General features: G+C 42.8%; 1 protein-coding gene across 1 annotated transcript; it reads left to right on the plus strand.

Moving 5' to 3' along the window:
* Positions 1-1,206: 1,206 nt before the first annotated feature.
* LOC125374383 (salivary glue protein Sgs-3-like) lies at positions 1,207-11,060 on the plus strand. The gene is made up of 2 exons (XM_048385231.1): positions 1,207-1,212; positions 10,101-11,060. The coding sequence occupies exons 1-2, from the start codon at positions 1,207-1,209 to the stop codon at positions 11,058-11,060; spliced, it is 966 nt and encodes a 321-aa protein (XP_048241188.1).
* The last annotated feature ends 2,289 nt before the right edge of the window (positions 11,061-13,349 follow it).

Consider the following 13,349-nt stretch of genomic DNA (forward strand, 5'->3'; position numbering starts at 1 on the left):
GTTGTTTTGTTGACACCTAACATGGATTTACAACATCTGCGCAGCAGTTTCCGGGGGATTAATTAATGAAAGTTGTTCAGACTAGGGGGATTGCTTCTATTACCCACATTTGGGTAGATTATTGGTAGACTGAAGCTTATGGTAGGACCTAGGCCCTCTTTCAAGGTATGTTTGGCGATATTATTAAGTTTACCGTTTGCTTCAAATGTTATTCATAAATAATTATATCTATCCATAACTAGAATTTTTGCACCAACCACGGTCCAAATATTCGTTTCTTCTATTTTACTTGATTTGCCAAACACTGCAACATTTGTTTTTTCACCTTTAATCTTTAGGTTATTTGTAACACGAAATACTCTTAGACCATCAAATAACTCGTGCAGATTTTTGGGAAGTGGCAAATAATACGAAGTCATCGTCAAACAAATGACAAATGTTTAAAACATTAAGTGTTATTTTTTTATTTTCCTGTTTGATATGTGGTGGACGATCATTGTGGAATATATTAAATAATGTGGAAGACAAAATTCACCCATGTCTTATGCCAATGTTGGATTTAAAGGATTGTGAAATGTCCTCGTAAATTTTCACTTTATAAGAGCTATTTCCTGACTTTTTATTTGAAATAGATGTTTTAGGGGTAGTGCTCTGTCAACTGAATCAAAGGCCTTTTGAAAGTCTACAAAGCAAGTGTATACTTTTTTCTTTTTACTTTTTGTTGAAACTATTAAATAAATATTTTATGAACAAATACATTACTTGATGTTCGGTAGCCCTTTCTTAATCCAGAATGAATATCTTCATTTTACATGATACTTTCTGTGGCAAGTTCCAGATCCTAGAGGAGTTTCCAGGGAGTTAGAGATGTCACAGCAATAACTGGATGACACATTAAGTGCTTCTGTGAGATCCTAAAAGATAAGCACATTTCTTGCATTTGACCTGGTACTATACTACCTGAAACCCGGAATGGGGCCAGCAGTTGACATTATGTAAGACTGAAGTTCCTGGAGTTGACAGGGCTAACTGATAAACAAGGAGCATCCTGCTGCATGATAAGAGTGCTAACACCAGCTAGCTACAGATGTTGGAAACTTAGACCATGGTCAGCCTTTAACAGAACAGAACATATATTTATTCATGAAAATGACTTGGATTTCAGCCCCTCGTCTAACAGATACAAAATATATATATATATTGATAATGGAGGTAGGACACGATTCATATTTACTGTAAGAAGGATTTAATATATTTAGAAATGTATAACAGTTGTGTTTTACAACTTGTTTGTAGCAGGCAAACTAGTTTTAATTCAGATGGCCTTTCCCAATAGTATTTATGTATATATTTAACTCTGATATCTTTATATTTGGGACATATTAATAGAAAATGATACTCATCTTCAAGTACATTAACACTTCTAGCTTGACAATAATCACAGAATCTAAGAGCTTTGATAATGTTGTGATATCGTCCAACTTCTACATACTCAGGGCATCTCACAACAGACTCTCAATAAGACTCTGGTATTTACAGAGCGCTGTGAACTCACAAACAGGGCTATGTAACTTTCAAGACTGGATTATGTCAAAAAAAATATTTCTTGCAAGGTACGTACTATTTTTTTTATTTTCGTGCAAAGTTGAAAGGAAGCAGGATTTGCTTTCAAAATGCCACTTTGGGAAACATGAACATTGTCACGTGTTAGTTTGTAGTTATTTATTGAAATAGAGGCGTTTCTTTTCGTTATGTTCGAGGGTATAATGTGTCCAGGGTTTTGTTTAAAATGGGTTTCAAATGGTTTTCGATTAGTATGTGCTCAGATGGGAAACGGAAAATATTAAAATATCATAAAGAAGAGTACTCCACGTGTCGGGGACAATACGTACTGAATGACGGTGGGGTGAAGGGCGTTTCGGTTTAGTCTTTATCATATGCGCAGTGGAAATGGGTATCTATTGTTCTTTGTATGTAAAATACATCATTGTAGGTTAAGATAAGTTATAAATAATAATTTGAATTTGAATATTACATTTTCTCATGTTGTGTTATGTTATGTTATCTGATGTCATTAAATTATCTTATGGAAGGAAGGAGATAATGATGTTCATACCCGTATTTTAAACTCTTTCCATGCTCCCAGATGTGCCACTAAGTTTTCAGGCTATTTCCATAGGGACGTTTGTATAGATAACCCCCCGTGTTAAAGGGAAGCTGTATAGTTCTCCAAACGGGGCATTGAGCGACTCATTTTACCTCATTTTATACCTAAATAGTTAGGAAGGTGAACATAGTATTTCAAACCCGTATTTTAAAGTATTTGGATGCGAAAAATGCGAGGCTCCAAGATGTGCCACAAAGTTTTCAGGCTATTTCAATAGGGACGTTTGCGTAGACAGCCCCCAGTCTTAAAGGGAACCTATATAGTGTTACAAAGGAGGTATAGAGCGACTGCTTTACGTTATGTTATATCTAATTAGTAAAGGATGAAGAAAACAGTATTTCAATTCCGTATTTTAAAGTATTTTGATGCAAAAAATGCGAGGCTCCCGGGTGTGCCACTAAGTTTTCAAGCTATTGCCAGAGGGACGCTTGTATAGATCCGCGTGTTAAAGGGAAGCTGTATAGTGTTCAAACGGGGGTATAGAGCGATTCCTTTTCCGTTATGTTACACATAAACAGTTAAGAAGGAGAAAATAATATTTCAAATCCGTATTTTAAAGTAATTTGATGCGAAAATGCGAGGCTCCCAGATGTGCAACTACGTTTTTCAGGCTATTTCAATAGGGACGTTTGCATAGACAGCCCCCAGTGTTAGAGGGAAGCTGTATAGTTCTCCAAAGGGGGTACTGAGCGATACCTCTTACCTCATTTTATACCCAAATAGTTTTGGAAGGAGAAAATAGTATTTCAAATCCGTATTTTAAAGTATTTTGATGCGAAAAATGCGAGGCTCCCAGATGTGCCACAATTTTTTTAGGCTATTTTAATAGGGACGTATGCATAGACAGCCACTGGTGTGTAAGGGAAGCTATATAGTTTTCTAAACGGGTTACAGAACGATTCCGTTTACGTTTCGATTTACCGAAATAGTCGCGGAAGGAGAAAATAGTATTTCAAACCCGTATTTTAAACTATTTCCATGCGAAAAGTGCCAGGCTCACAGATGTGCCACTAAGTTTTCAGGCTATTTCCATAGATACGTTTGCATAGACAGCTCCCCGTCTTAAAGGGAAGCTATATAGTTATCCAAACGGGGTACAGAGCGATTCCTTTTATGTTATTTTATGCCTAAATAGTTATGGAAGGTGAACATATTTTTTTCAAATCAGTTTATAAGTGCACTTAATACACGTGTATGGTGTTATACGCTTCAACGGCTATATCACGGCGTCGGGAATGGGCTTCATTCGAAACATTACCCTGATGAAAGGAATCGAGCTCGGCAGTTTCGGCGTGACGTGCCAAAACTTGATTGAGACACTGATCTACCTTATCGCTAATATGGACATATTTTCTTCACACATATTACATTTACAAATATTACCGCGCACACTGTCGAGACAGGACTTTAACTCATCAGCAACAAGGCGATATCGATTGTGCCGAATGTACTACGATGAATAATAACACTTCTTTGAACTTTGTTTCCATTTACATGTGTTATCATTTGTTATAATATTCCTAATACGGACCCGGCCCTCTGTCTAAATCAGACTAACCTTTGACCTCACAAAAAGTAAAACGTTCATTTCGCCTGGATGTCAAAACAATGACTTAATGAAGTCTAAAGCAGATATTCCACTGCACTACACAATACACATTGAACGCCAAGAGCCCCTTGCATTAATGCGCAATGCGGATGCGATAGGGTAATTCTCTCAAATGTTGGAGGCAAAATGAATTTCAAAGCTTTGTACTTATAGATTGCGGTGTTCTCAGCATTCCAGAGAATTCTGCGCTCGTCCTCACGGTAGACTACACCAAATGCATGGTGATAAATGATGATTGGAGATCTACATTTGTTTGTTTGTTGTTTAACGCCAGACTCACCAGTATTCTAGCTATATGACGGCGTCTGTAAATAATCGAACCTGCAACAGACAATCCAGTGATTGACATCATGAGAATCGATCTACACAATTGGGATACGATGACATACATCAACTAAGTCAGCGAGCCTGACCACCCGATCCCGTTAGTCGCCTTTTACGACATGCATGGGTTGCTGACGACCAATTCTAACACGGCGCTTCATGGGTTAATATTGTTAGTAGACAGACAGACAGACGATAGTTTATTAACGTCTCACTCCTGTACATACATAAAACAGCTTTATACAACTTGACATAGATAAAATGTACAGAACCATTAAATGGAATTATGAGAGACGAATTATCACAGAATTTATACATAAATGATATAAAGATGATATAGTAAAAAGTTATCCATATAAAAGATGTTTTCTACGATTAAGAATTAAAAAGCAGACTTTGGCAAGTATAAAACACACACTGGAGTCACTGAAAATAAAACAAAGTTTGTCGATATCAGGCATATCTAAAACATTATAAGATTTAGCAATACATTCATTAAAAAGATTTGCCCTGATATCATCATATAATGCGCAGTGAAACAAAACATGGACCTCGTCTTCTACGCTGTCATTACAGTGAAAACATTTTCTATTACTGACAGGTACACCTTCGTATCGACCGGTTTCCACTCGAATAGAAGCCACTCCACATCTAAACTTGGCTAGTGCCGATCTATAGTTTCTGGGCATCTTATTTGAAACATAGTATTCTGTCCCATATACTTGTTTGTAACATCGGTACATTCTCAATTTATTAAGCCCATTTCGCCCCTCTTCCTTTCTTAACATATCACTCCAACGGGTAACATATTCATTTTTACACCATTGTCCACCTGTGTACAAACAGAAAATTTATCAATAAAACCTGTAGCGTTTAATAGATGTCCTAAATCCATATTAGTAAACTTCTTTCTTACCCTACCATTCCAATTTTTACAACCATTTACAGCGTATCTATCAGCCCAGTTAAACACGTGTTTGTTTAACCTACTAGACATATTCTTAAGGCGACACCATTGTCTTGCTACACTTTTACACTGTCTGACAACAGCGGGTGACCACGCCTGTATGAACACCACCAAGCCAATAGTCCTTCATTTCCCAATGATCCTCCGTATGCCGGGTGATTGCGTTATCAATTCGAATTACGAATTCCCCGATGTCTAACAATAACATCAAAGAGGGTCGGAATTTGCTCAGTTGAGAAGGCACTGTCTTCATCTGACAGCCTACCTACCCATAAACCTACAAATGTAGGTTTAAAAAAAACATAGCTTAGAAATCATTTTTACGAAATAGGGTTGTTAAAAATACTTAAACAAAAACATCATTAAAATTTCCACTTAAAAAACGATTTTTGTAAATTCTGTTATTGTGATACTGTTGAAGATGACGTTCATTTTCAATCTTACTCTGGTCTTAGATTTTGGGAAAGATGTAGCTTCCCTAGATCTAAATTTGTATACGTAGTAGTTGAAAAGCTTGTACATTAATTTAATGTCAAGTTCTACTTTTCTTAACCCCCTCGCCGCACTTCGATCTGAACTGCATAATTGGCGTCTCAACGACTATAGGAGGTATTTACAGGTTGTTACAATTAGCAATCCCCGTCATTTGAATCGGCCAGATGTTGTATTTTTAGTAATGTATTGGGTATTGTTCGTCATACATGATGTGACACACTAATGCAATATTTTCGCCTTCGTTAACGGTACAAAAGAACTAGAGATGTAATGATGATTTCCACCGATATTGTGCAGTCTTGATCAATTAGAATTGAACTAAAGGGTTTGGCAATGACACTAAGGTCATGTAATTTCGTCTACCGTAAACAACCATTTAATCGACTCAGAATTGATTAAGTATGTAAGTAACTCTTCTGACAAACACTAAATGTATTTTGATATTAAAAAGTACAGAACATTGAAAACATCTCAAGAAGTCGGCGTGAGAGTTCTGGAGACAGATGGTGAGCTGGGGGCGTCCCGTATTTCCACAGCCCTGTAATACGGGATCTGGCGGGGGAGACTTGCCGACAGTCTATGTAACCCAACTCTCCCCTGGGTTCACGATTACTGGCACTTCTTTGTGGCTCCCGGCACACGGCACATTAGTCTGTCTTACAGACCCTGATACAAATATATATCAACTACAGCCCATGCAAGTCTGAAGAGAGTCACTGGGCTCCTTTTTATTATATTTTTATTAAGATAACTGAACAACTGTTTTTTTATGTACGATATGTTCATTTCAGAGACTAGATGTTAGTCTAACCAGAGACCATATAATCTATTATATGGTCTCTGGTCTAACGGCACATAGGAGCCTTCCCCGACTCCCAGCCGGGTCAAGGACACCCCTGTACTGATGTAATATAACGTCTGTCTGGAGTAGTCACGTGGGCAGCCGGGTCAAGGACACCCCTGTACTGATGTAATATAACGTCTGTCTGGAGTAGTCACGTGGGCAGCCGGGTCAAGGACACCCCTGTACTGATGTAATATAACGTCTGTCTGGAGTAGTCACGTGGGCAGCCGGGTCACAGTAATTCCCGAACCGCCTGGCGAGAGAAGAATGTGGTTACGTTAATGAAATAGCTCCTTACTGGATCTGGAGGTCGGGCTGATTGTAAGTCCGCGTGACCCGACAGCGTGCATCGTGGTTTATAATATTTGGATTTATTTCATGGGCGTTTTTTACAGATGAGTGAGTGAGTGAGTGAGTGAGTGAGTTGGGTTTAACGCCGCATTGATGCGCCTAGTTTCAGTACCAAGTTGAGGACAGGATCAATGTTTTCCTTTGTGGTGGTGGGTCGACCCGAGCCGGGCATGTCCCAAACTCTCACACCGGTAAATACGGCACTGTGTCATAACGATTGTGTTCATTCGCCATTGTTTGTTATGTGGTAGATCGTACGTGTACGGGTGACGGAATAAACTGTTAGACCTCAGCATGAGATTAGGTCGATGATTCGACTTGGTTTTTCTGCAATTCAAAACAAGACGCGAACTGCTTGTAGTATGTTCGTTCGGTACACTTTATATAGTAAACAATATGGCTCCTTGTTTCAATCTGTGTGATTTCAAAAGAAATCGCGATATCCTGTGTTTTATAAACGTGCACGAAACATTAAACGCATTTCTCGCACATCAAGCTGACACGCCGTAATATAACTAACATTGCTGTTTAAAGCGGCGTTAAATGTTGTATTTGTGTGTACATGTACACTATATTGTCCATGGCTCACTCACTCCAAGTAGCATGAATGTTTCAATAAATAAAGTATGTACGAGAGAGGAAGAGAGAGAGAGAGAGAGAGAGAGAGAAAGAGAGATAGAGAGGAGAGAGAGACATTGGGAGAGAGAGAGACACAGAGAGAGAGAGGGAGAGAGAGAGGGAGAGAGAGAGAGACAGAGAGAGAGAGAGGGAGAGAGAGAGAGGGAGAGAAACTAGTCATTAATCAGTCTTGCTTTGCTCTGCCAAGTCGCCCACAGCCTTTCATTGCCCCAATAAATCCATCACTCCACACTCAGCGTTCTGGACGTTTCAAGGACCCTTCGCTTTTCAATCGGGGTATATATGTATTCCACGTGATCAAATGACGATATTTCATTAGACCAAAGACGAAAAGACGTCTTTGATAGGAAAATAGACGTATCTTGTTCTTAAAATCGTATTACGGCTGTGGATGATTATCGGTTTAGCGACGCTTTTGTCAAATAGTTATTATTTAAAGCAGGTTTGTATAGTGACAGGTCAACGGCGATTGTGAACGCCTACAGGGATTAAGACTTATGACCTTCACCCACCTGTGGGGACAAGGCAGACCTCTTGGTCAATAACAACGGCATTCCCGATGAATTACCGTTGAATAGATCTTGTCCTGAAACATGTCGAGGCACTGCAGCACGTGGCTATTAGAATATATTTAATATACAGGCGTACTTCCAATTAAAACAAAATGGTACTAATTATGAACAATATTATTTATCATCTACTTCTATTATGATTTGTTATCATACATATAGCTTTCATTGTCATCATAGTAATAACGTAACTTCCCAGGGTAAACTCGAGGTGCAATGTATAGTGTCATAACTGCGTGACAGTGTGACAGATGTGTTACAAGAATGGAAGCAAGCGTGTGGATAGTATATGAAATATTGCAAGCAGTGAACTTTGTCGTGCACCTGTTGACATCACGAGTTGTAAAGCTTTGTTTTCTACTGTTTTCCTGCCTCAAGTCGTGTCCTGTTAATAGGTGACCTTTTCTCACACTTTCACGTAACGACGGGTTAATCCTTCCCTTAACGAACTGTCCGGATACAATATGTTTGTCAGGACAGAAAGGAAAGTTTTCAGATGTAACGATTCAATATAGAGAAACTATTTCTACGCTGAAGTGAATACTTTAGTTTTCAGTACATACCTTCCCCGTCAGCTGTCAAACTTACTGTCGCACCCTGAGGACTCCAAACACCGTCAACTGACACACAACGAGAGAGCACGTACTCGGAGTGTGCCTCGTATAATCTCGTCACAGAATGAGAGTAAACAAGGGTCGTAACCTTTCGAGGTCAGACCAGCAGGGCAAGACTTATGGGCGGGGCGGGTGTGTGTGTGTGTGTGTGTGTGTGTGTGTGTGTGTGTGTGTGTGTGTGTGTGTGTGTGTGTGTGTGTGTGTGTGTGTGTGTGTGTGTGTGTGTGTGTGTGTGTGTGTGTGTGTGTGTGTGTGAGAGAGAGAGAGAGAGAGTGAGTGTATGTGTATGTATGTGGGTGTGAATGTGTGTGTGAATGTATGTGTGAGTGGTTGTATGTGTATGTATGTGTGTGAGTGTATGTGTGACTGTGTGTGTGTGGGTGTGTATGTGTGGGTGTGAATGTGGGTGTGAATGTATGTGTGTGTGAGTGAGTGTATGTGTATGTATATGTGTGTGTGAATGTGTGTGTGAACGTATGTGTGAGTGGGTGTATGTGTATGTATGTGTGACTGTGTGTGTGTATGTGTGTGTATGTGAGTGTATGTGTGACTGTGTGTGTGGGTGTGTATGTGTGGGTGTGAATGTGGATGTGAATGTATGTGTGTGTTAGTGAGTGTATGTGTATGTATATGTGTGTGTGAATGTGTGTGTGAACGTATGTGTGAGTGGGTGTATGTGTATGTATGTGTGACTGTGTGTTTATGTGAGTGTATGTGTGACTGTGTGTGTAATATGTATGTGTGTGTATGTAAGTGTATGTGTATGTCTGTATGTAAGCATGTGTGCGTGTGTGTGTGCATGTATGTATGTATGTGTATGTATTTATGTGTATGTGTGCATGTGTATGTATGTGTGTTTTGTATGCATATGTGTGTATGCATATGTGTGTATGCATGTGTGGATGCATGTTTGTGTATGTATTTGTGTGTTTTGTATGCATGTGTGTGTATGCATGTGTGTATGACCTCTACCTTCTGTTACACATAACCTCAAACATCCGTCAAACGTCACCTCATTCTCTGTCACCCATGAACTCAAACCTCCGTCAAACGTCACCTCAATCCTCTATCACACATGACCGCAAACCTCCGTCAAACGTCACCTCAATCCACTGTCAAACATAACCTCAAACCTCCGTCAAACGTCACTTCAATTCTCTGTCACACATGACCTCAAACCTCCGTCAAACGTCACCTCAATCCTCTATCAAACATGACCTCAAACCTCCGTCAACCGTCACCTTAATCCTCTGTCACACATGACCTCAAACCTTCCCTATAACGTAACCTCCATCCCCTCTTACACCATGACCTCAAACCTCCGTCAAACGTCACACAAACTTCAACATTTTTATAAGGGAATGACAAGGATTCAAACAACTGTTCGGGAACCAAGACACTCTGAACCTCCAGAGTGTCAAGTGACTTTATAAAAATTAAACTTGAGGTGAAATTATATTTATTCAACAATTTCGGAACCGGGTTATATGTGCAAACAAATCTCACCCACATGTAACACAGTCCCACCTGCACGGACAGAGCACCAACTGCACGGACAGAGCGCCACCTACACGGACAGAGCACCAACTGTACGGACAGAGCACCAACCAAACGGACAGAGCACCAACCACACGGACAGAGCACCAACTATACGGACACGGCACCAACTACACGGACAGAGCACCAACTACACGGACAGAGCACCAACTACACGGACAGAGCACCAACTATACGGACAGAGCACCAACTGCACGGACAGAGCACCAACCAAACGGACAGAGCACCAACCACACGGACAGAGCACCAACTATACGGACACGGCACCAACTACACGGACAGAGCACCAACTACACGGACAGAGCACCAACTACACGGACAGAGCACCAACTACATGGACAGAGCACCAACTACGAGGGGCAGAGGGCCAACTACACGGACAGAGCACCAACTACACGGACAGAGCACCAACCACACGGACAGAGCACCAACTATACGCACAGAGCACCAACTACACTGACAGAGCACCAACTTCACGGACAGAGCACCAACTACGGGGACAGAGCACCAACTACGAGGGGCAGAGGGCCAACTACACGGACAGAGCCCCAACTACACGGACAGAGCCCCAACTACACGGACAGAGCGCCAACTATACGGACAGAGCCCCAACTATACGCACAGAGCACCAACTACACTGACAGAGCACCAACTTCACGGACAGAGCACCAACTACGAGGGGCAGAGCACCAACTACACGAACAGAGCACCAACTACACGGACAGAGCGCCAACTACACGGACAGAGCGCCAACTACACGGACAGGGCACCAACTACACGGACAGAGCGCCAACTACACGGACAGAGCGTCGAATGGCTGGGCAGTTGGCTGAAAGTGCCTCGAGCCACCTTCACCAGCCCAATGGCGGCCAATGTGGCCGATCGTGTAATGCCACTGTTGACAGGCCATATCCGGCAGTGTGACCGTGTAATGCCACTGTTGACAAGCCATGTCCGGCAGTGTGACCGTGTAATGCCACTGTTGTCAAGCCATGTCCGGCAGTGTGACCGTGTAATGCCACTGTTGACAGACCATGTCCGGCAGTGTGACCGTGTAATGCCACTGTTGACAGGCCATGTCCGCAGTGTGATCGTGTAATGCCACTGTTGACAGGCCATGTCCGGCAGTGTGACCGTGTAATGCCACTGTTGACAGGCCATGTCCGCAGTGTGACCGTGTAATGCCACTGTTGACAGGCCATGTCCGGCAGTGTGACCGTGTACTGCCACTGTTGACAGGCCATGTCCGGCAGTGTGACCGTGTAATGCCACTGTTAACAGGCCATGTCCGGCAGTGTGACCGTGTACTGCCAGTGTTGACAGGCCATGTCCGGCAGTGTGACCGTGTAATGCCACTGTTGACAGGCCATGTCCGGCAGTGTGACAGTGTAATGCCAGTGTTGACAGGCCATGTCCGGCAGTGTGACCGTGTAATGCCACTGTTGACAGGCCATGTCCGGCAGTGTGATCGTGTAATGCCACTGTTGACAGGCCATGTCCGGCAGTGTGACCGTGTAATGCCACTGTTGACAGGCCATGTCCGGCAGTGTGACCGTGTAATGCCACTGTTGTCAGGCCATGTCCGGCAGTGTGACCGTGTAATGCCACTGTTGACAGGCCATGTCCGGCAGTGTGACCGTGTAATGCCACTGTTGACAGGCCATGTCCGGCAGTGTGACCGTGTAATGCCACTGTTGACAGGCCATGTCCGGCAGTGTGACCGTGTAATGCCACTGTTGTCAGGCCATGTCCGGCAGTGTGACAGTGTAATGCCACTGTTGACAGGCCATGTCCGGCAGTGTGACCGTGTAATGCCACTGTTGACAGGTCATGTCCGGCAGTGTGACCGTGTAATGCCACTGTTGACAGGCCATGTCCGGCAGTGTGACCGTGTAATGCCACTGTTGACAGGCCATGTCCGGCAGTGTGACCGTGTAATGCCACTGTTGTCAGGCCATGTCCGGCAGTGTGACAGTGTAATGCCACTGTTGACAGGTCATGTCCGGCAGTGTGACCGTGTAATGCCACTGTTGACAGGTCATGTCCGGCAGTGTGACCGTGTAATGCCACTGTTGTCAGGCCATGTCCGGCAGTGTGACAGTGTAATGCCACTGTTGACAGGCCATGTCCGGCAGTGTGACAGTGTAATGCCCCTGTTGTCAGGTCATGTCCGGCAGTGTGACCGTGTAATAACACTGTTGACAGGCCATGTCCGGCAGTGTACCATCCTCGCTGCTGTGTTGACATAAACTTCTACCTGGTACTACCCCCGGTGCTGTGTTGACATAAACTCCTACCTGGTACCGCTTCGTCGCTGTGCTAACATAGGCACCTATCTTCTACCACCCTCGCTGCTGTGTTAACATAAACTCCTACCTTGTACCACCCCGCTGCTGCTCAGTTCAGTCTCATCTGAGAAGCATTGAGACACGATAACCCGCGAACAGCTGTATCACAGAATCACACAGCCTACCATCGGTTCAGTCTCATCTGAGAAGCATTGAGACACGATAACCCGCGAACAGCTGTATCACAGAATCACACAGCCTACCATCGGTTCAGTCTCATCTGAGAAGCATTGAGACACGATAACCCACAGACAGCTGTATCACAAAATCACACAGCCTACCATCGGTTCAGTCTTATCTGAGAAGCATTGAGACATGATAACCCGCAAACAGCTGTATCACAGAATCACACAGCCTGCCATCAGTACAGTCTTTTCTGAGAAGCATTGAGACACGATAACCCGCAAACAGCTGTATCACAGAATCACATAGCCTACCATCAGTACAGTCTTATCTGAGAATCATTGAGACACGATAACCCGCAAACAGCTGTATCACAGAATCACATAGCCTACCATCAGTACAGTCTTATCTGAGTAGCATTGAGACACGATAACCCGATTTATCGATTTAATAATTTACTCTGTGGTTTGTTGTTTTATAGTGAAGGATCGGCATTAATAGTCGCGTAGTAGAACTGTGGATGAATGTCACCAACATGCACGTCTCCAACAACGATGTCACCAACATGCACGTCTCAAACAACGATGTCACCAACATGCACGTCTCCAACAACGATGTCACCAACATGCACGTCTCCAACAACGATGTCACCAACATGCACGTCTCCAACAACGATGTCACCAACATGCACGTCTCCAACAACAATGTCACCAACATGCACGTCCAAATGACGATGTCACCA

The sequence above is a fragment of the Haliotis rufescens genome, unplaced genomic scaffold (assembly GCF_023055435.1).
Source record: "Haliotis rufescens isolate VD_foot unplaced genomic scaffold, xgHalRufe1.0.p SCAF_56, whole genome shotgun sequence".
Classification (NCBI taxonomy): Eukaryota; Metazoa; Mollusca; class Gastropoda; order Lepetellida; family Haliotidae; genus Haliotis; species Haliotis rufescens.